The sequence below is a fragment of the Carassius carassius genome, chromosome 28, assembly GCF_963082965.1.
Source record: "Carassius carassius chromosome 28, fCarCar2.1, whole genome shotgun sequence".
Lineage (NCBI taxonomy): Eukaryota > Metazoa > Chordata > Actinopteri > Cypriniformes > Cyprinidae > Carassius > Carassius carassius.
Window position 1 is genome coordinate 343,239 of NC_081782.1, and position 24,900 is coordinate 368,138.

A 24,900-nucleotide genomic window follows, 5' to 3' on the forward strand; every position below is an offset into this window, starting at 1 on the left:
TGGTTTGGGGAAATTCCACTCAAAAAGACAAACAATTTGTGCTACAAATATCTGTCATGTTCATTAAATCAACCGATGATTTTCCTTCATGATTTACTTTCAGCATATATTCCTTTTTAATACTGTTAAGCCGCTTTGATACAATCTGTATTTTTAAAAGCACTATATAAATAAAGGTGACTTGACACAGCTTAAAATTATTTCAGTTAGTTGCCAAGGCAACATCATTTTTTTAACTTTAAAATAATTATTTTAACTTTATAATTGTTCATAATTATTTTACTTAAAAATTGTATGATCAAAAAGTCATGCCAACATAAGTCAGTTCAAAGTAATGTAAGTTGAAATGACTTGTAAATTTAATTTTATTCAACAAAAAACTGAATGCAGCTACTAATATTTTTACAGTAATATTTAATTTTGCTGCTGATATCATATTGCCTAGCCCTACTGTAAAGCATTAAAAATACTGTTTTTGTATATGTAGCTATAGTAATAGTAAGACATAGAAGCCAGCTTATGATCTTTAATGTAACAGACTTTAGAGAGTTATCTTTAATATCTCTATTTGTTTTCTGTTTGCTTTTGATATATTTTGTATGTTTAAAATTGTCTATTGATTGGATTATTTCCGTTCTTTATGGGGGATTTTTATTTTGAATCAGAATCTGTTTTCAGTGCTCAGAGTAAGTAATGAGAACTGGTAAGGAGAGCGAACACTTCATGACGGCTTAACAGGACTCCTGCATGAAAGGACTGTTTATAAGTTTATTCAGCACACCCTGAAAAGGCATAAGGTTTGTGTATTTGTATACTGTTAGTTGAAACAATTATTTGTGAAAATCGCTGAATATGTCTAATAATGTTCATGTACATTTTTGTATCGCTTCATTCAGCTCTTACGGTGATTTCTAGACTAAATGGACAAGTGATAAAACTACAAATCATCAGTAAAGTTTCAGCCATCATTTGGACAGGTCCACTACAGTAAGAGCTTCACCTTCGCTGGTTCAGATCCCCGATGCACATGCATGCTTAAGATGGTAAAGTGATGGTTTGCTGCACGTCCGAATCAGCGTTATGGTCTACGGAGCAGAGACGCTGTATTCAACGAGTTCACTGTGGAAATGGATACGGATGAACAGGAATCTGAAAGCCTGCTTCAGATGGAAATAGAAGGTGAAAAGGATAAAAATGGAGCAGTTGAACGTAAGGATAAAGATACACCTGAATTTCAGGCAAAAGAAATAAAATAAAGTGCACAGTAAAGAACTCACTCGACGTTCAGAATGTCCACATATGCCCACGGAGATAATGCTTGCTTATCAGAAAGATGAATGCTGTAAGAAAGAAAAAAGATTAACCACTTAGTATGAGCAATGGAAGTTAGAATCTCGTAAATCAAGACAGAACTTAAAAACTGACATAACTGATAAACAGCTGGCAGAAATGGCTCTCTTGAGGACAAAAAGAATAATATTCTGAAACTCTTCAGTGACATAAGGGAATATGTTACACCTACTGCAGATTTAAGACGTAAAATTGATGCATGTGAAGCTGTGACCAATGATTGGTGAGTTCGGTCCTTCCTCAATCTTCTGTACACCACTAACCATCTCTGTGAATTTGAAGTTTAGAGGCCTCGATGTCGAGGCTACCACCATTGTCAGTTTCGTTAATTTTCATTTCAGGAAAGTTCGTCAAGACCCACCGTCTCCAAAGGACACGGACTCCAACTCCCTACTCCATCCAAGCAGTCACAGGAGAAGCTATAAATAAAGGGTACGTAACCTCTCAAATCACTCCAATTGTTCTTAGTGTGGAACCTGACCACCAGGAATCATTCTCCCCATTGATATTAAACAATAGTCGTGCAGAACTAATACTGGGCCGACCATGGCTGATTCAACACCAGCCCTTTATTGACTGGAAGACTGGGAAAAACCCTCAGGCAAGGATACATCCAGCCATCCACGAATATCTCGTGATGCCGTATGGCCTTGTTACTGCTCCATCCGTCTTCCAGAGTTTCATGGACGTTCAGTCCTACGTGAGTACCTGAACCAGTTTGCTCTAGTATACATTCTCATATATTCTTCAAATGAAAAGGATCACCAGTGCCATGTGGCCAAAATACTCCCAACGATTCAGAGACTTCTCCTTATTTGTAAAAGCTGAAAAGTGTGTCTTCCATCAACAAGCCATTGAGTTCCTCGGCTACACTATAAACAGAGAGGGGATAAAGATGGACAACAAGAAGACCCAAGCCATTACGTCATGGCCTACTCCAAAGACCATCAAGGAACTACAAAGGTTTTTGGGTTTGCAAATTTCTACCGCAGATTTATTAACCAGTATAGCATGATTACTGCCCCACTTACCTCTCTCTTAAAAGGAAAACTCAAGATACTCAACTGGACACCCGAGGTGGAGCAGGCTTTTCAGATGCTGAAAAAGGCGTTTACCACAGCCCCCTTGTTACAACACCCAGATCCTGAAAAAAGATTTATAGTTGAAATGGACACCTCCATGACAGGCGTCGGCGCAATTCTCTCCCAGTATTCTGAAAACGCTACTAAACCCATGCCTTGTGCCTTCTTCTCAAAAAAGTTGTCCCCTGCAGAGAGGAACTATGGCAACCGAGAACTCCTCGCAGTAAAGTTGGCGCTGGAAGAATGGAGACACTGGCTGGAAGGGGCCCGGCAACCGTTTCTTGTGCTGACCGATCACAAAAACCTGCAATATCTAAAGGAAGCCAAGAGACTTAACCCTCGCCAGGCCAGGTGGGCTCTTTTCTTCACTCGGTTTCATTTTCAGATCGCTTATTGCCCTGGATCCAAGAACACCCGAGCGGATACCCTGTCCAGATGGTACGCCTTGGAGGAAAATTCAGAGGAACCAGAGCCTATCTTACCCAAAAAGTTATTTCTAAAAAAGTGAGTGAAGTGACATTCGGCCAAGTATGGTGACCCATACTCAGAATTTGTGCTCTGCATTTAACCCATCCGAAATGCACACACACAGAGCAGTGAACACACACACACACACTGTGAGCACACACCCGGAGCAGTGGGCAGCCATTTATGCTGCGGCGCCCGGGGAGCAGTTAGGGGTTCGGTGCCTTGCTCAAGGGCACCTCAGTCGTGGTATTGAGGGCGGTGAGAGAACTGTACATGCACTCCCCCCACCCACAATTCCTGCCGGCCCGGGACTCAAACCCACAACCCTTCGATTGGGAGTCCGATTCTCTAACCACCAGGCCACGACTTCCCCTAAAAAAATAAATGGAAGTGAAGTGAAGTGAAGTGACATTCGGCCAAGTATGGTGACCCACACTCAGAATTTGTGCTCTGCATTTAACCCATCCGAAGTGCACACACACAGAGCAGTGAACACACACACACACTGTGAGCACACACCCAGAGCAGTGGGCAGCCATTTTTTATGCTGCAGCGCCCGGGGAGCAGTTGGGGGTTCGGTGCCTTGCTCAAGGGCACCTCAGTCGTGGTATTGAGGGTGGAGAGTGGGATTTATTTGTAAATCCCATTCAATGGGACTTAGACGAATTGCTTAGAGAAAAAGCTCAACAGCAACCCATGCCACCCGCATGCCCAGTTATGAGACTGCCGAGTTATTGTTCGAACACGTGTTCCAGAACTTTGGGATCGCAGAAGACATCGTCTCTGATCGGGGACCACAATTTATTTCGAGGGTATGGAGGGCCTTCTTTTCTCTATTACATGTCACTGTCAGTCTCACTTCTGGTTATCATCCCCAGGCCAACGGACAAACAGAACGCAAAATCCAAGACATCAGTCACTTCCTAAGGACATTCTGCCACCAGAACCAGAACCTGTGGAACCGTTACCTCATCTGGGCTGAGTATGCACAAAACTGACTCTGTCAATCATCCACTAACCTCACTGCCTTTGAATGTATTTTAGGCTATCAACTCCCACTCTCCCCCTGGTAGACTGGGAGGACTATGGACCAGAGGAGAGATGTTGGGTACCACGTCAAGATATCGTAGACCCCAACTTACTCACAGACTTTCATAACCCAGAATCTCGAAAAGCCCGCTCCAGGACCCAGAGGTAGAGGGGTAGTGTCCGGGATATGGCAAGCCTGGGCCCCACCAATCATCAGCGCTCCCAGTCACCTGACTATTAACCAGCCACAACTGCCACGTATCACGGATCCAATCAAGAGCACTATAAATACACTCACCCGCACCTCAGTTCCCTGTCAAGCCTCCAACAGGAAAGATCCTCGCAGTTATCTCCCAGCGCCTTCAAGTCAGACGTAACATATACTCACCTCAGTGTTACGCTAACCTGTGTTCTTGTTCTGCTGTTCCCAGGACTGTGGATCACTGTGCGATGCCATGTGATTCTATGATCTCTGCTGAATAAAGTGCTTCATTCTTTTTTTCTGAGGAAATCCTGAGGTAATCCTCAGCACATCTTCTTGGGGTGAATTATGTCTCATTCCTCTGAGCATGAAGCAAACAGTAAAAAAAAGATTTAATTAAAAAACAACAAAGTCTCGCTCCTTTGTTTTCTGTATGTGCGTTTACAAGCCGCATGCTTCAGTGAAACATTAGAATCAGAATAGACATCCCACATGTCTTCATGATTAAAGCTATGACAAGCACAGAAATAGAGAACAACCATTGCCCATGGTAAGCAATGTGCATGCACTTGAAAGTGAGACTACTAATGCCATGTCACTTATTATCACAAGTGAAGGTCAGTCAGTCATTACATCTATGATTGAACATGTATGGGTGTCGTCAGTTAAAAATCATTCCAATGAACAGCTTGTGCATGCTTTGCTAGACACACAGAGTGACACTACTTTCATTGACGAAGAAATCAGTAATGCACTGCAAGAGGCCAGTCACCCAGTGAAACTCCAGTGAAACTCAAGCTAACCACCATGATAGGAGACATGATAGTGTGATCATTAAGAGTAAAAGAGTATCTGATTTTCGTGTAAGAGGTTCAAATTCATCAGTACATATCAGTCTTCCTCCAGTCTACACAAAGGACTGTATTCCTGTTAATCGTGATCACATACCAACTCAGGATACAGCAGAGACCTGGAGTCCTCGCTCTGTTGCGCGAACTATGGATTAAGATACCTGGTCAATTAGAGCAGTTAGTCACAAGCATTAGGAGCTCAGTTCATCACGAGAGATTTTTATGTCGATGATGGAGTTACAAGTGCAGAGACAATAGAGAAGGCCATTCAGTTGACAAGAGAAGCATGGGAGCTGTGTGCAAAGGGTGGTCTTTGACTTCGTAAGTTTGTATCAAATGATGACACTGTTTTACAGAGCATACCAGCATCAGAATGTGCTGTAAACTTTGAAACAAAAGATCTCACTTTCATGGACATGCCGCTTGAGAGAGCGTTAGGTATTCATTGGAACATACAGAGTGATAGCTTTAAATTTCATATCCCACTAAAAGGTCATCCTACAACACGCCGTGGCATACTGTCAACTGTTGCCTCCATATATGATCCTTTAGGCTTTGTAGCTCCATATGTTCTCAAAGGCAAAATAATTCTGCAAGAAATGTGTCACCAAGGGACAGGCTGGGATGATCCACTCTCCGATGAAACGATGAAACATTACCAAGGAGTGAATGGAGATTAGGAAGGATTATAGAGACTGTTCTGAGCCCAGATGGACTGGTAAGAAAGGCCAAAGTAGCACTTGTTGACAAAAGACTAAACAAGAATGGATTCATACAATCTCAATAGTAGAAAGGCCAGCTCAGAAGTTGGTCTTGTTGTTGGAAGTGGAGTAAATGCATCTTCTAAAGGACTTAATTGCACTTTACATGCACACGAATGTTATAAGTGGAAAATATGTAATGTTTGAGAAACATTTATAATTTGGTGGGTGTTACAAACTTTAATAAGAGTTATCTTTGATTTCTCTACTCGTTTTGTGTTGCCTTTGATATATTTTGTATGTTTAAAATTGTCTAATGATTGTATTATTTCCGTTCTTTATGGAGGATTTTTATTTTGAATCAGAATCTGCTTTCAGTGCTCAGAGTAAGTAATGAGAAATGGTACGGAGAGTAAACACTTCATGACGGCTTGACAGAACTCCTGCACGAAAGGACTGTTTATAAGTTTATTCAGCACACCCAGAGAAGGCATAAGTTTTGTGTATTTGTATACTGTTAGTTAAAACAAGTATTTTTGAAAATCGCTGAATATGTCTAATAATGTTCATGTATATTTTTCAGCTCTTACGGTGATTTATAGACTAAATGGACAAGTAATAAAACTTCAAATCATCAGTAAAGTTTTGTCCATCATTAGGACAGTGTCCGCTACATTTAATTAAATCTGACACTCACCCCTGACAGAAACAAGGAACAGCTTTGAGCTCCCGCGGCCTTTGATCTGTACTTCATACAGCCCAGCGTGTTCGATTCTGGCGTTTGTGATGGTCAGAGATCCATTTCGATCTAGTTGTAGACCGTTTCTGAATCGTTCATCAGCATCATTTAATGAGTGCTCTTTAGTTCCAAAATCGATTTTACCCAGGAGGATGCCTTTATCTCCAAACCTCCATATTACCAGATCATCTTTCTGTAATTCAGCAGCATCATTCTGTAGAATCACAGATTCCCCTTCATTCACTGACACTGACTTCACTCCATCTGTCTCTCCAACCACATCTGGAAAACAAATGGACCATAATTTATTTATAAAGATATTTTGTACTGTCCATGTAAGATGCTTGCAGCATGAAATCATAGTGTGTGATATCATGAAAGCTGAAACAATATCACTTCATTAAATTAAAGAGATTATCTTGCGATACTCACCAGTGACATTTACATGAAATATCCTGGATGTGGTCCTTTTGCTAGAGATTGTTAGTTTATATTGTCCCGAGTGTATCTTCCTGGTGTTTCTGATGGTGAGAGAGCCAGTTTGTTGGTCCACCTGCAATCTGCCTGCGAAACTCACTTCTTCTGTGACAAAGAATGAGGTCAAGTCGCTCTTTCTAGTTATTGTAGATATGACTGATTCTTTAGGTCCAAATCCCCAGAGTATAGTATCATCGTTCAGTATTACAGAAAGATTAGTGTGTAGAATTACAGGATCTCCTTCCATCACTGACATTTTCTCTTCAGTTTCTGCATTACAAACACCTGCAGAACATAAATGAATTATTATAGAAATAGATTAGTTTAGTAACCTCAGAGAACTGACTGAAACATTTGAGTAAAACAAATCAGTTTGTTGAAACAACTTAACTGGTATAAAAGAATACAAAACAATGTTCTACAGCAATGGCAAAGCGTAAGCATCCATATATTCTTCTCAGATTATTCAACGTTATGTGAGCTGTGATGTTAAATAAGTAAGGGATCATCAATGTATAAAGGATTTTTAAAGGTGTCCTATAATGGTTTTTCAGTCTTTCAACTTTAGTTAGTCTATAATGTTGCTGTTTGAGCATAAAAAAGATCCTCAAAGTTACAAAGCTCAGTCCACTTCAAAAGGAGATCTTTTATTTAACAGAAAAAACTACAGCTAACGACTCGTTTGGACTACAATGCATATTTTCAGGGATTTGTAATATCACAGATACTGACGAATGGGACAAGACCTGCTCGAGCTGCACTAGAGAAGACAACGAGTGTTAACACTGTGTCAGAGATATGCTAGCTTTCCCTTTTTCATTGGCAAATCACACACTGGCCCAGCTGAACAATCACAAAACACACTGGCCCCGCTGAACAATCACAACACACACTGTAGGGGTGGTGCTAGCGCAGTGGATAAGACACATGTCTTTGGTGTGAGAGACCCGGGTTCGAATCCACTGTGAGACACCAATGTGTCCCTGAGCAAGACACTTAAAAGAGAAAGTGAGTGAAAGTGAAGTGACATTCAGCCAAGTATGGTGACCCATACTCAGAATTTGTGCTCTGCATTTAACCCATCCGAAATGCACACACACAGAGCAGTGAACACACACCCGGAGCAGTCGGCAGCCATTTATGCTGCGGCGCCCGGGGAGCAGTTGGGGGTTCAATGCCTTGCTCAAGGGCACCTAAGTCGTGGTATTGAAGGTGGAGAGAGTAACCCCTAGTTGCTCCAGAGGTGTGCGACCTCTGACATATGTGGCAATTGTAAGTCGCTAAGTGAATAAATGTAAATGTACACACTGGCCCAGCTGACCAATCACAACACACACTGACCCAGCTGACCAATCACAGCTGACCTATCACAACACACACTGGCCCAGCTGACCAATCACAAAACACGCTGACCAATCACAACACACACTGGCCCAGCTGACCAATCACAACACACACTGACCCAGCAGACCAATCACAGCTGACCAATCACAACACACACTGGCCCAGCTGACCAATCACAACACACACTGGCAGCGTAGACCAATCACAACACACACTGGCCCAGCAGACCAATCACAGCTGACCAATCACAACATACACTGACCCCGCTGACCAATCACAACACACACTGGCCCAGCTGACCAATCACAACACACACTGGCCCAGCTGACCAATCACAGCACACAGTGGCCCAGCAGACCAATCACAGCTGACCAATCACAACACACACTGCATATTCCTTAGCATATCCAAAACCTCAGAACTTGATGTAACAGAAACTATGGACTCTCTCTTTTCTAGCACTTTAAATACAGTTGCTCCTTTACGCTTAAGGAAGGTTAAGGAAAACAGTTTGACACCATGGTATAATGAGCATACTCGCACCCTAAAGAGAGCAGCCCGAAAAATGGAGCGCAGCTGGAGGAAAACAAAACTAGAGGTATTTCGTATTGCTTGGCGGGAAAGTAACATATCCTACAGAAAAGCATTAAAAACTGCTAGATCCGATTACTTTTCTTCTCTTTTAGAAGAAAACAAACATAACCCCAGGTATTTATTCAATACAGTGGCTAAATTAACGAAATATAAAGCCTCAACAAGTGTTGACATTTCCCAACATCACAGCAGTTATGACTTTATGAACTACTTTACTTCTAAAATCGATACTATTAGAGATAAAATTGCAACCATTCAGCTGTCAGATACAGTATCACATCAGACAGTGCACTATAGACCCCCTGAGGAACAGTTCCACTCATTCTCTACTATAGGAGAGGAAAAATTGTATAAACTTGTTAAATCATCTAAACCAACAACATGTATGTTAGACCCTATACCATCTAAGCTCCTAAAAGAGGTGCTTCCAGAATACTCTTCTGACTATTATTAATTCCTCATTGTCATTAGGATATGTCCCCAAAACCTTCAAACAGGCTGTTATTAAGCCTCTCATCAAAAAACCACAGCTTGACCCCAAAGAACTAGTTAATTATAGACCAATCTCGAATCTCCCTTTTCTGTCCAAGATACTAGAAAAGGTGGTATCCTCACAATTATATTCCTTCTTAGAGAAAAATGGTATATGTGAGGATTTCCAGTCAGGATTTAGACCGTATCATAGTACTGAGACTGCTCTCCTTAGAGTTACAAATGATCTGCTCTTATCATCTGATCGTGGGTGTATCTCTCTATTAGTTTTATTGGATCTTAGTGCTGCGTTTGACACAATTGACCACAACATTCTTTTGCATAGACTTGAACACTTTGTTGGCATCAGTGGAAGTGCATTAGCATGGTTTAAATCGTACTTATATGACCGCCATCAGTTCGTAGCAGTGAATGAAGATGTATCCTATCGATCACAAGTGCAGTATGGAGTACCTCAAGGCTCAGTACTAGGGTCGCTACTCTTCACGCTTTATATGTTACCCTTGGGAGATATCCTCAGGAAACATGGTGTTAGCTTTCACTGTTATGCTGATGATACTCACCTCTATATTTCTTCGCAGCCCGGTGAAACACACCAATTTGAAAAACTAATGGATTGCTTAGTCGATATAAAAAACTGGATGACAAGTAATTTCTTACTGCTAAATTCTGAAAAAACAGAGGTGTTAATTATAGGACCTAAAAACTCCGCTTGTAATAACCTAGAACACTGTCTAAGACTTGATGGTTGCTCTGTCAATTCTTCGTCATCAGTTAGGAACCTAGGTGTGCTATTTGATCGCAATCTTTCCTTAGAAAGCCACGTTTCTAGCATTTGTAAAACTGCATTTTTCCATCTCAAAAATATATCTAAATTACGGCCTATGCTCTCAATGTCAAATGCAGAAATGTTAATCCATGCTTTTATGACCTCAAGGTTAGATTATTGTAATGCTTTATTGGGTGGTTGTGCTGCGCGCTTAGTAAACAAACTACAGCTAGTCCAAAATGCAGCAGCAAGAGTTCTTACTAGAACCAGGAAGTATGACCATATTAGCCCGGTCCTGTCAACACTGCACTGGCTGCCTATCAAACATCGTATAGATTTTAAAATATTGCTTATTACTTATAAAGCCCTGAATGGTTCAGCACCTCAGTATTTGAATGAGCTCCTTTTACATTATAATCCTCTACGTCCGCTACGTTCTCAAAACTCAGGCAATTTGATAATACCTAGAATATCAAAATCAACTGCGGGTGGCAGATCCTTTTCCTATTTGGCGCCTAAACTCTGGAATAACCTACCTAACATTGTTCGGGAGGCAGACACACTCTTGCAGTTTAAATCTAGATTAAAGACCCATCTCTTTAACCTGGCATACACATAACATACTAATATGCTTTTATTATCCAAATCCGTTAAAGGATTTTTAGGCTGCATTAATTAGGTAAACCGGAACCGGAAACACTTCCCATAACACCCTATGTACTTGCTACATCATTAGAAGAATGGCATCTACGCTAATATTTGTCTGTTTCTCTTTTGTTCCGAGGTCAACGTGGCCACCAGATCCAGTCTGTGTCCAGATCAGAGGGTCACTGCAGTCACCCGGATCCAGTACGTATCCAGACCAGATGGTGGATCAGCACCTAGAAAGGACCTCTACATCCCTGAAAGACAGCGGAGACCAGGACAACTAGAGCCCCAGATACAGATCCCCTGTAAAGACCTTGTCTCAGAGGAGCACTAGGACAAGACCACAGGAAACAGATGATTCTTCTGCACAATCTGACTTTGCTGCAGCCTGGAATTGAACTACTGGTTTCGTCTGGTCAGAGGAGAACTGGCCCCCCAACTGAGCCTGGTTTCTCCCAAGGTTTTTTTCTCCATTCTGTCACCGATGGAGTTTCGGTTCCTTGCCGCTGTCGCCTCTGGCTTGCTTAGTTGGGGACACTTCATCTAAAGCGATATCGTTGACTTGATTGCAAATAAATGCACAGACACTATTTAATTGAACAGAGACGACATAACTGAATTCAATGATGAACTGCCTTTAACTATAATTTTTCATTATTGACACTGTTTTCCTAATGAATGTTGTTCAGTTGCTTTGACGCAATGTATTTTGTTTAAAGCGCTATATAAATAAAGGTGACTTTGACTTTGACACTGGCCCAGCAGACCAATCACAGCTGACCAATCACAACACACACTGGCCCAGCAGACCAATCACAGCACATTTCATATTTCAGAAGGCGGGCTGTAGGGTGCTGCCCCTTTAAGGACGTGGATTCTGTGGGCTCATGTGATCACCTAGGAAGCAGCGCAAGTGAAAGAAAAAAAAACTGAACTGAACCGATCTGAGTGTGAAAGCCCTGTTGATGCTCATATGCAGACTTTCTAATGTTCTAACAACTACAGATAAAACCCTTAATCTAAACTATATATTCCCAGCGTGGTGAGTAACTTTTTGTTGTTATAAGTGTATTAAAATCATTATGTAGATCGCTATTTGCGATTAGCGCCTAAACGCCAAATGTGTTTAAGCTATTATGTTTGGTTTGATATAAGATAATATTGCTTATTGTCATATTTAAGCAATATATGTTGCATTTATTCATTAAACAGATCTAATATGTTTATCACACACATTGTTTAATGCTAATAGCTATACCACACGTGATTTTTGCGTTGTAGGGAATATCTTTGATTTATACTTTAATGTTTATCATCGTCTGATGTTATGTTGTAGAAACTTATGTGAGAAGTGAAACCATTACTGGATACTAAATGTGAATTGTTTGTATTTACAGTTTGACCGCGCACACACCTAAATGTGTATATTGTGAGTTCTACACAAGTGGAATAAAGAAAAGAAAACCACAAAATCCAAGTTAATGTTATCATTTTTATGGGTAACATTAAAGTCAAACACGAGGAGTTAAGAAGATTAATGACAACATGGACCAAGATTCAGAAACAAGTGTAACTCCTGATCAACAACAAAAATGTCTCAAGCGTCAACGTGGATGTGCAAAGGCTACAGTGACACGCTTGATGACACAGATTACAACTTCTATGAACGGTAACCAGCCCAAAGAAGTGGAGATGAAACTTGCTGCTTTGGATGAGGCTGTTATGCGGTTTAATGAAATTCATGACATGTACCATAAAACATTAGAAGATGATGATGACCTTGATGCTTCTAAGGGCTATTTAACATCGGTCTTGCGTGATGTTCAAGACTTGCAGCACTCAGTCTTGAGCTGGTTTGAGGACTTTAAGCCATCAATGGAGGATCCAAACATAGAATCCTCAGATGGACTTGACTTCCAAGAGGAAGAGCGGAGGTTTGATGAAGCTGCTAAATCTCCAATGTCTTCTGTAGACCAGCTGTCTACCCAGCTTCAAGGGCTACAAAATCTAAGACAGAAAGAAAAGGAAGAGTTTTCCATGTTCATTGCTCGACAGGAAGAACGCCTACGTGCAGAGTTTAAATTACAACTTCAGCATGCAGAATTGGAAATGGATGGACTGAAAAGCTTACTGAAACTCAAAGATGCTGAGATGGAGGAAAATCGTCGAAAGGCTGAGTTAACAACAATAAATAAAGACTTTTCCACTCCTGTCTCAGGTAACCCATCCATTAACTTCCGTTCCTCACTTTCAGCAGTGAATGAGAATTCTCTATGCCAACTACTAGACCTATCAAGGCAACAATATCAGTCACACATCGATTCCATGCATCTACCACCAGTTGACATCATCAAGTTCGATGGAGAACCCTTAAAGTTCTGGCAGTTCATGAGATTGTTCTCCTCTGTGATTAATAAAGAGACAGTGCCAGATCAAGAGAAACTCACTCGACTGCATCAGTATACTGTCGGCCAAGCTAGAGATGCTATCTCACATTGCTTGTACAACCCCAACTCTAGCCTGGGCTATGCTGAAGCCATGGCTATTCTGAAGAGACGTTTTGGCAATCCATACGCGATATCACAAGCATGGGTTGACAAGGTGCTTAATCACAAAGATATTAAAGACAACAAGCAGTTGCAAAGCTTCGCAGACATTCTGTGCAGCTGCCGAGACACTTTGAAGGCAATGAAGTGTGAGGAAGAGCTGAATGGTGGACGCACTTTGCTACAAATTGTGGAAAAGCTACCTGAAGACATAAAGAAAAGATGGCTCACAATAAACTATGAGATAATCAAGTCTGGTCGCTTGCCAAAGTTAGATGACATAGTCAGTCTTGTTCAATCAGAAGCTGATAAGAGAGCAGATCCTATCTTTGGGAATCTCCTTAGCTCTGCCAGTCGAAATTCTCCAGCAAGTTCTAAACCAAGTACTAAGTCAACTTTCAATAAGAAAAAGCAGACATTTGCAACAGTGTCAGTTACTAATGAATGCACCACATCATCCACACCAAAACCAACATCAAGATTTAAGTGTCCAAAGTGCACTGACGGACACTTTCTGAACCAGTGTCAAGCCTTTAGAGCTCTGTCTGTTCAAGAGCGTTTGGCCTTTGTTCAACAAAAGCAACTCTGTCTGAACTGTTTCATGAAAGGTCATCGCAGCACAGTCTGTACTCGCACTTGGGTATGCAAGGTGCCTGGATGTGGGAAAAAACACAACAGTTGGCTGCACTCCGCCATTGTAGCTTCTAACAATAACGACAACGGCCAATCTACTAATCAAGCTACTGGAGGTGAGCCAACTGCTGACCCGCCTCAAGCCATTCAAGCACATGCCACTAGAAACTGCATTGAAGCCAGTCGAAAGAAGATTGCACTTCCCATCGTGCCAGTAGTGGTTTCAGACAGACACAACAGATTTTCTATGAATGTCTTTGCTTTGCTTGACAGTGGCTCTAATGGGACATTTGTTTCTAAGAAGTTAGTTCACGCTCTTAAACTGGAGTCACGCAAAATGAACATTAAACTGAACACCATGGAGACCAAAAATCTCAACGTGGTCACCTTAGCGGTGGACCTACGAGTTGAAGATGCTCAACAAAGGAAATCTTACCTGATGAAAGGAGTGCTCTGTCGGGATCACCTGAACATAAGTCTAGACAACTTTGTCACACAGCATGAGGTGTTCCAATGGCCGCACCTGAAGGAAATTGCTGATGAAATCAGTTTACCTGACGTTGATCTAGCTGATGAGGTTCACCTGCTGATAGGTCTAGACCAACCAGACATACTTGCTCCTCGTGAAACACGCTGCGGTGAATCAGGCGAACCCTATGCGATTCTAACTGGCCTGGGGTGGACACTTCATGGGAGTAGCTGATGGTTCAACCTCTGTTTCTGCCAATTTCATTCAAGCTGACCACACTCTACAACAAGCTGTTGAAAGATTTTGGAAACTGGATGATCCAGTACACATGAACAATAACTCACTGTCAGTAGTCGATGAGCAAGTTGTTGATCTATGGAACAAGCAAGCAGTCAAAGAGGAAGGTCATTATACTCTACCAATCCCTTTCAAAGAACATCCACCACGACTGCCCAATAACTACGGAATAGCCAAACATCGATTAGACCTTCTAGGAAAGAGGTTAAAGAAGGACCCGATTTTGCATTACAAGTATACAGAAGGTATCAGAGACTCTTTGCTGAAAGGATATGCAGAAGAAGTCACTGACATTAACAGAGATGATGGTTGTGTGTGGTACCTACCACATCATCCGGTGCTACATCCGCGCAAGCCGGAGAAGGTTCGTATTGTCTATGATTGTGCAGCACGGTACCAAGGTACTTCATTGAATGATCATATTTACCAAGGCCCAGACCTTACCAATAAGCTACTAGGAGTTCTTCTCAAGTTTAGGCAAGAACCTGTTGCTCTGAATGCGGACATTGAGAGCATGTTTTATCAAGTCCGAGTGCCATCTGATGAAAGAGATGTGCTTCGCTTCCTGTGGTGGGAGGACAATGACCCGGACAAACCACCTAAGCATTACCGTATGATGGTTCACCTTTTTGGAGGTGTCTGGAGTCCCAGTGTTGCCAATTTTGCCTTGCAACGAGTGGCTGAAGACAACCGTGGAAACTTCTCTAATGACACCTTGGAAACCTTGAAAAGAAATTTCTACGTCGATGACTGTCTTAAGTCGGTACCAACAGTGGAGGTCGCCATTAAACTTGCTTCCGAACTCCGTGATCTACTCACCTGTGGAGGCTTTAGATTAACCAAATGGTTAAGCAATTCTAAGGATGTGATGAAATCAATACCAACTGATGATTGGGCAAAGTCGTTACATGAGGTTAACCTTGACCAGGAGGATTTGCCATTTGAACGAACATTGGGTGTCCTTTGGGATGTTGAAAGAGATTGCTTCACATTCGATGTCAAAGCTGTGGACAAACCTGCAACAAAGAGAGGAGTATTGAGCACTACCAGTTCCATCTATGATCCTTTAGGATTTGCAAGTCCATTCGTTCTCAAAGCAAAGGCAATCTTTCAAGAGTTGTGCCGCATGAAAGTCGACTGGGATGAGGAGGTGCCGGTAGACTTAGCAGCACAGTGGCACCGATGGCTAAATGACTTGCCTCTATTGTCTGCGCTGAAAATTCCAAGATGTCTTAGACCAACATCCGCTAGTTGCTTGTTAGCGACCCAGCTCCATCACTTTTCCGATGCTTCGGAACTGGCTTACGGCGCTGTTTCATACATCAGGATTGGTGACACCTGCAGGCTGGTGATGTCAAAGTCCAGACTTGCACCAATCAAGCCAATTAGCATACCGCGTCTGGAGCTACTTGCAGCTGTAGTTGCTTCGGAGCTGGACCAGCATATCAAGCGCCACTTGGAGATTCCAATTGAAAAGACCTTCTTTTGGACAGATAGTACCATCGTACTTCAGTACATCAACAACAAGCATTGTCGTTTCCAGACATTCGTCGCCAACCGTATTTCAAAAATAAATGAGCGTTCAGAACCATGCCAGTGGAGACACATTGACTCTGCTTCTAACCCTGCGGATGATGTCTCTCGAGGAATGACCATGGGAGAGATTTTGTCAAGTGAACGATGGGTTTCTGGTCCGCACTTTCTCCAACTTGAGGAGGAGCATTGGCCTGCTCAACCGATCATAAATGATTTGCCAGATGAAGCAGAAATTAAAAGAGCCAAAGAGGTCTATGCAGCTAGCATAAAACCAAACCAAGTGATGAAAAATGCAGTGGACAGACTACTGGAACGATACTCCAGTTGGCATCGATTGAAAAGGGCTACTGCTATCCTGTTGCGTGTCAAGGCTTTGTTGCGCAAGAAAACGAGAGTGCATCTATCCGACCCTCTTACTGTAAGTGAGCTCCAACAAGCAGAATCAGCCATTCTCAATTACATACAAACTGCATCCTTCGGATCTTCTCAAGCAAAACCCAGTTCTCTTCTCAAGCTTAAACCCTTTGAGGATGAAAACAGCCAACTCCTTCGTGTGGGAGGCAGACTAACAAATGCCCCAATTCCCTTTGAGGCAAAACATCAAGTGATCCTGCCTAACAATCATCACGTCACCCATCTGATTATCAGTCACTATCATCTTCGCCTGGGTCATGCAGGTCCAGAGCGAGTACTTGCAGAAATTCGTCAACGTTTCTGGATTCTAAAGGGACGGACTGTCATTAACCGAACTCTAAAATCATGTCTACAGTGTCGCAAGTTAAAAGCTAAGCCACAAACTCAACAAATGGCGGACTTACCTGATTCTAGAGTGACTCCAGGTGAGCCTCCATTCACGCGTGTGGGCACAGACTACTTCGGGCCATTCTTGGTTAAGAAGGCACGCAGTGAGCTCAAGAGATACGGATGTTTGTTTACATGTCTCACTACGAGAGCAATCCACTTGGAAGTTGCGCATACCCTCGATACTGACTCGTTTATCAACGCCTTACAGCGATTTATCTCCAGGAGAGGCCCACCCACGGAAATACGATCGGATAACGGGACTAATTTCGTCGGTGGATTACGAGAGTTGCGGAAAGCCATCAGTGAGTGGAATCAACAAAGGATTTCAGATTACTTGCTACAGCACAATGTAAAGTGGATCTTCAATCCACCTGCCGCCTCCCACATGGGTGGTGTTTGGGAGAGGCAAATTCGTACCGTTCGTTCCATTCTAAACACTGTCCTGTCGCAGCAGGCACCAGATGACGAAGGTTTGGCAACACTGTTTTGCTGCGTTGAGTCTATTGTCAATGGTAGACCAATCACTAAACTATCAGACGACCCATCAGATCCTCTACCACTTACACCAAATCATCTGTTGTTGCTTCGTTCAGGCCCACCTCTACCTCCGGGAGCCTTCGTAAAACAAGACCTTTACCGACGCAGATGGCGCCAGGTGCAATATCTGGCAGATGTCTTTTGGTGCAGATGGCTGAAGGAATACTTGCCTGCACTGCAACAACGCCAAAAATGGCTGCAACCAAAGAGAAATCTTCAAGTAGGAGATCTTGTGCTTATTCTGCATGAGAACACACCACGCAATCACTGGCCTTTAGGTCTGCTTACTCAAGTCTATCCAGGTGCAGACGGACTTGTGCGTACTGTGGAAGTGAAAACACAGGCAGGTGTCTTCATCCGTCCCGCGGACAAGATCTGCCTCCTGGAAGCCAGTCTTCTTAGTTGATTAAGTTTAATTGTAACATCACCCTTACTTTGTTTAAATGACCTGTTTGGGTCATTGGGGGCCGGGATGTAGGGTGCTGCCCCTTTAAGGACGTGGATTCTGTGGGCTCATGTGATCACCTAGGAAGCAGCGCAAGTGAAAGAAAAAAAAACTGAACTGAACCGATCTGAGTGTGAAAGCCCTGTTGATGCTCATATGCAGACTTTCTAATGTTCTAACAACTACAGATAAAACCCTTAATCTAAACTATATATTCCCAGCGTGGTGAGTAACTTTTTGTTGTTATAAGTGTATTAAAATCATTATGTAGATCGCTATTTGCGATTAGCGCCTAAACGCCAAATGTGTTTAAGCTATTATGTTTGGTTTGATATAAGATAATATTGCTTATTGTCATATTTAAGCAATATATGTTGCATTTATTCATTAAACAGATCTAATATGTTTATCACACACATTGTTTAATGTTAATAGCTATACCACACGTGATTTTTGCGTTGTAGGGAATATCTTTGATTTATACTTTAATGTTTATCATCGTCTGATGTTATGTTGTAGAAACTTATGTGAGAAGTGAAACCATTACTGGATACTAAATGTGAATTGTTTGTATTTACAGTTTGACCGCGCACACACCTAAATGTGTATATTGTGAGTTCTACACAAGTGGAATAAAGAAAAGAAAACCACAAAATCCAAGTTAATGTTATCATTTTTATGGGTAACACGGGCCTTCATTTGATACAGAACTATTCGATTCAGGACAGATTGGGGAGAGAGCTGTTGTAATAATGTAAAAAATATGAAACATAATGTTTTTTCGAACAACCTAGTATAAGAGCCTGTTCTACTACACATCAGAAACAAAACAAAGGCTTTGTAAAAAAAAAAAAAAAAGCATGATAGGACCCCTTTAAATGCACTTTGCGTTGAGTGGTTCTTGGGCTGAGCTGAACATGTGATGCATCATGCACTGATTAAGGAGGTAGTAGTTTTCTCTTAGGAGCTTGTTTTAATTATATTATTCTTCTCTGTTTTAGTGTTGTGGCTGGATTATTGAATTTGAATTTAAATTTGAATTTTATTGAAAGGATAGCCACTTGAGATGTAACATCTCATTTTCAAGGGGGTCCTATCATTTTCAAGGGGGTCCTTATTGCCTGACTGATGGTTACCTGACTGTCCCAGTCGAAAAAAGTGGATGTTAGAGGTGTTGTTTAATATGAAGGGGGCTTTTTATGTTTTTAAATTATGTGTAGTATGTAATGAGAACTGTGTTTTACCTTTAATGGATACACAGCTACCATTTACTTTAGATTTAATACTTTTGTAATCTTTTTAAATTCTTTTGCTCTGTGAATTTGGATCCACGAGTGTCAAAGAGATTAATAGTGACCGTGTTATGATGCTGACTTGTGTTACCTGTGTTGTCCATTGTTTTTTCTTTTCTTTTGTAGGTTTAGGTTTGGTTTCTTGAGTCAGTGGTGGTCACTGAGTTGCACTCACTGTGTGGATGGTGGTGTTGAGGTGGCTGGGATTGTGTGGGGTTTGATCACTTTATCTTTGTTTTTCTGTGTAGAACACTTTTTGGTTTTGTGCCATTTCTGTCTTCACTTTCTAGGTAATCTGTGGCCATCTATGGTTTTCTTTTTGTTGTTTCGTATTAACTTTTATTGCATCAAAGATTGTTTATGTGATGTTTTAATATTTTTGACCCCGACTGAATAAAAATGTGCCTGTCAATCAAAGTCAGTTCATGACCCCTTTCGCTTGGTTACTGTTGACCTTTTCAGGTCATCTCACCAGCTTGTACTTGCTACATCATTAGAAGAATGGCATCTATGCTAATATTAGTCTGTTTCTCTCTTGTTCCGAGGTCACCGTAGCCACCAGATCCAGTCTGTGCCCAGATCAGAGGGTCACTGCAGTCACCCGGATCCAGTACGTATCCAGACCAGATGCTGGATCAGCACCTAGAAAGGACCTCTACATCCCTGAAAGACAGCGGAGACCAGGACAACTAGAGCCCCAGATACAGATCCCCTGTAAAGACCTTGTCTCAGAGGAGCACCAGGACAAGACCACAGGAAATAGATGATTCTTCTGCACAATCTGACTTTGCTGCAGCCTGGAATTGAACTACTGGTTTCGTCTGGTCAGAGGAGAACTGGCCCCCAACTGAGCCTGGTTTCTCCCAAGGTTTTTTTCTCCATTCTGTCACCGATGGAGTTTCGGTTCCTTGCCGTTGTCGCCTCTGGCTTGCTTAGTTGGGGTCACTTCATCTACAGCGATATCGTTGACTTGATTGCAAATAAATGCACAGACACTATTTAACTGAACAGAGATGACATCACTGAATTCAATGATGAACTGCCTTTAACTATCATTTTGCATTATTGACACACTGTTTTCCTAATGAATATTGTTCAGCTGCTTTGACGCAATGTATTTTGTTTAAAGCGCTATATAAATAAAGGTGACTTGACTTGACTTTTGAGAAGCAAGTGGGCAGGACCTGTTTTAATAACCTGGCAATCCTGATCTGAACGCACGTGCTGGAGATGTACTTCTAAATCACAGAATGCCTTTACAGATGAGATGCGCATGAAAATCGCGTTCGATTTTTTGCACAGCCCTACCTTCTAGATAACAAAGCTAAACAGCGTTGCCCTTTGTGTATAAGTTACAGAAACTGTTAAACGCACCAACTTAAATAATAACATACACTTACCGGTTGTGGTCCATAAACAACGTCTTCTCCAGACAAAGAGGGAACTGCTCCCTCTTTCAAGAATAATCTTTTTGCAAATCCGGCATTAAACTGATTGAGATTGAGGAAGCTGTCTTCAGCAAAATGTGCTGCACATAGTTTTACATGTTGATTATAATTTTCGGGAGCCAAGTTAAACATAAATTGTAACCATTAATCTCCAAGTACAGCGTCCCTGGGAAGCCCAAACAAAGATGATTGGACTCCGAGATGAAAATAACTGCTTTTCGACGACATGGCGACAAACACACTCTACAAACGCAACTCTTCCTTCTTCTCTGTTGGAGCGCAACAAGACCACGCCCCTTTTTTGTGTATTCATGTGTGTGGAGGTTAGTCAAAAAATGGTTCTAGTGACGTCATTACTGCAGGAAGCAGAGGGATGTAGTCCAAACTGGTCGTTCGATGTAGGCAAATTCTGTTAAATAAACAGAATGTTTCCTTGACATTGAAGTTTGAGCCTTAGAATTTTACAGATATTATTTATACTCTAACAACATCATCACACACTAACTAAAGTTTGAAACATGGGATAATGAAGAACGGGACCTTTAAACATACCACTGCATAGCTTTTTTCAATTATAAAACACTATACAGAAACTTAGACATCATATAAGTGATTTATTTGAGCACTAGAAAAATACAATAAGAATAATTTGAGTAAAAAAAATAAAAAGAGATTTAACTTTGTATGCCAATTACAGAAAATCCTGAGATTGCTAGAAATGTAGCATTTACAATGAATTACGATGCAAATAAGTGCTGATGTGCTGATGGCCACTTATACAGATGGTAATAACACAAATGTGCCGAAGTAAATAATCCACTCTCCCTATTCATATAGATGCGTTCACTTTGATAGCCGTGACCATACAGTAATAGCTGATTTGCGCTCAAACAGATGGTAATCATGCAAATACATTCATGTTCAACATAAAACACACTATCACATATAGAAATTTTTTGAAAAATAGAGTTAGCATTCACTTTTTTTTTGTGGATCGTCTCATTCTGTTTGTGACACTGTACGCTGCAAAACCATGTTGTTTTTTTACTACCAAGACACAGTTTCTGACCATGAGTTATTCCATAACGGACACAAACAATTCTGTCGCTGAAGAACTGAAATGTAAACAAAGGAATTTTGATCCACATTACAACGTTATTGCTTCGTTGGACCAAACGTGCTCCATGAGATGTCGTTCAGTGGACCCTTACCTTTCTAACTAAACCAGGATTTACAGCTGTGGATGTTTTTATGACTCATTATTATGACGAATCTGATATGTACGGTGTTTCCATTATTCATGTTTTGATATGTACTGCTTACACAAATGTAGCAAATACAGTCTTTATAAGCTTTCCAAAAAAAAACAACGATCTGTCGTCGATGCTTGAGGCTTAGATCTTTATAATGATATATAGTTTGTAAAGATTAAATTTGTCCCGTTTCATTTAATCTATTCGTAAAAACGGACACGTGCAAGTTGAGGGGTGTTGAGGACGCAGGCGTTCTGGTGCAGGCTAACAGGTTTTAAGGTCCACTGAAGTGCCTTGAAATGCACAGCATTATTCTATGTGGTGTGTGTGGTAGTGGCCTAATAATTTTCACAAAAACATGCCGTAAAATAAAAATATAAAATGAAAATTTGTATATAAAATACGAAAAAAAACATGGTTCCCTTTCAAGGGAACTTCGAACTGCGCCCTCTAGGGGTCGCTATGGGCAACACCTCATCATGACCTGTATCTGAAACATACATTAAAAACATAGTCTATTTAAAACATAGTCTGTTTATAGTCATGCTGGTAGTGACGTCAGGGGCTGTAGCCGACCAACTAGTTGGTGTTTTTTCAATGTATGCTTCAGACACGCGTCACGACGAGGTGTTCCCCATAGCGACCCCTAGCGGATGCAATTTTCGAATCTTGCCGGTACTCGACTGATAGTTGAATCAAATGTTTGGGGACGGGGCAAAATACATTACCATGAGTCAAGTCAGACATTCGACTAAAATAATTACTGATTTTAACAAAAAAGGAAAATGTGTAATATACACCTTGCATATATAAAAGGGGTAAGGGGTAACGCTAGTTGACGCGAGCGGGTTCCACTGTGTTTACATTCCTCGATCCTCGTGGGCTTCTACGAACAATGGCGACTGAAAGAGAGCGGATCATGTTGGAGCTGGAGCTTATCGAGTTCCAAAAACTGTTAATTTTAGTTAAATTACTAAAACTAAAAGGCACAAACGAGAGAAGGCGTCGGAGGAGAGGGTACGTGTGACCCGTGAATGTGACCCGTGACCCGTTGTAATCTCCCGAAGAGGAGTCATACAGATGGCTGTATTTCCTGACTTCAATTAATCGCTCGCCACTTGGTCCATTTCCATGTTGGCTCTTCACTGAATTTCGGAATTTAAAAATGGTGGGCGGTCCAGAGTGCAGAAGATCATTCCAGGAAATGCGTAGGAGGAAACGTGATACTACCAAGCCAACCAATCACAGATCTTGCAGTCCGCGTCGTCACAATGCATAGTTAAATCTTTGAGAAGTGCGCATCAGGGTACTGCGAAGGGTACGACGTATGGTACACGTCAATGCTATGCTACGCCGTACCTACTACGCGCACCCGACGCAGAAGTATAAATTGGCCTTTAAATGTTAGGCGTTAATGTTCTGCATTTCTGTTTTGAGCTGCGCACGCGGAAGATGACAAGTAGAGTGACGCATTTGATATAGTAGGTTTTCATAATTTCATATAGAACATAACATAACAATATAACATAACCTTAATATTTAAGCTTAAAGGCTATTTGCAAAAAGGGCCCGAGTGCACATGAACATCTACGGGGCTCTGAATGAACTCACGCGTTCTTCACGAAACAATGTGTAGAAACACGGCAGCTAACTAAAAAAAATTCACAGCGTTTGAGTATAATGGTCTTCTCATTATAATAGTATGTATATAACAGTCCCAGTCATAGTTGTTAATATTCTGCATTGTAGCGTGTCCTGCTCGCGCTGTGCGCTGAAGAGATATCACCGTAGTAGCCTACTACAATGAAGCGCTTGGCTGAAATGTTTTGAAATCACTTGTACTACCTGTTCGAAAAAATCCAGTCTCTGCCTGTGCCATGAGTCTTGATCAATTTTTTAATCCCTGCCGCCAAGACGAAGGTCAGACGGTGAAACAGTGTCGCGATTTCAACAGTGAATCAACGTCACAATACCTATCAACGTTGGTCCAATTTGGAAAATCGAAAGGTAATTAAACGTTGATTCAACCATGGTACAACGTTGCAATGCCGGATGGGAACGCTTTCTTGTTATCTGTCCTGTATCACACATGCGCATTAACTGGAGTGCAGCTGGTTTCATCTCGGGCGAATTTCGAAAACGGGACTGTAATCTAGCACGGAATGCCCGTTTATTAAACATCGCTTTTTTCATTCATGTCGATCCCATGTCCCATCCAATATGACTATGTTTGTATGTTAAACCGGGCACACGATGGATGAATATTTTCAGCAGATATCGACGGCTGATTGAGATGCGACTTGCATGTGTTTTAAAAGTTTGCCACATTGTTTATAAATGTTGGTTTCGCTTTTTTCTCATGAATGGAACTAAAAGAATAACATAAATCCACTTACCTCCCAGAAACAACAGAGACAACAATATTATCATCTGCGTGTTTTCGTAGAACCGTGAATGTAATACAAATGATTTATGGAGATGATTTAATATTCTGTTTCGCTGATTCTCCATTCCTGCCTTCAGGAGCCGAGCCCAGGAGTGCAGAGATATCCTTCACTCACCTCTGTTTCTCACAAGTGACGCTTAAAAGAACACGGTTTTTAATTACTTAAAATAAAATAAAATAAAATAAAACTGTAAAAAAGGACGGACGAGGCGTCCTTCCAGCACAGAAGTGAACCTCTGTTGCAGCGACTGCTTTAATCTTTTTTTAGAGCCTGATTTCGCGTGATCCTGTGGTGTCAAAATACCGCAGACCCACAACCATGAAACAGACCGCTACCAGTTATTTATAGAATAAAATTGCTAATTAAAGCAAATATATTAAGGTGACTAGATTTCTGAAATGAAAACCAGGGATATATATATATATATATTTACTATTATTCAGATTT

The 24,900-nt window shown here is 41.4% G+C and overlaps 1 protein-coding gene across 3 annotated transcripts in view; it reads right to left on the reverse strand.

The window, feature by feature from the left end:
* LOC132107629 (uncharacterized) overlaps positions 1-24,581 on the reverse strand; it is a 68,657-nt gene extending 44,076 nt beyond the window's left edge. For all 3 annotated transcript variants that reach the window (XM_059513725.1, XM_059513726.1, XM_059513727.1), the window contains exons 1-3: positions 24,403-24,581; positions 6,855-7,184; positions 6,381-6,704 (exon numbers count right to left, since the gene is read on the reverse strand). In XM_059513725.1, coding sequence (XP_059369708.1) covers positions 6,381-6,704; positions 6,855-7,184; positions 24,403-24,517 — 769 coding nt within the window. In that variant the 5' untranslated portion in view covers positions 24,518-24,581. The remainder of the gene's footprint in view (positions 1-6,380; positions 6,705-6,854; positions 7,185-24,402) is intronic.
* Between the last annotated feature and the right edge of the window lie 319 nt (positions 24,582-24,900).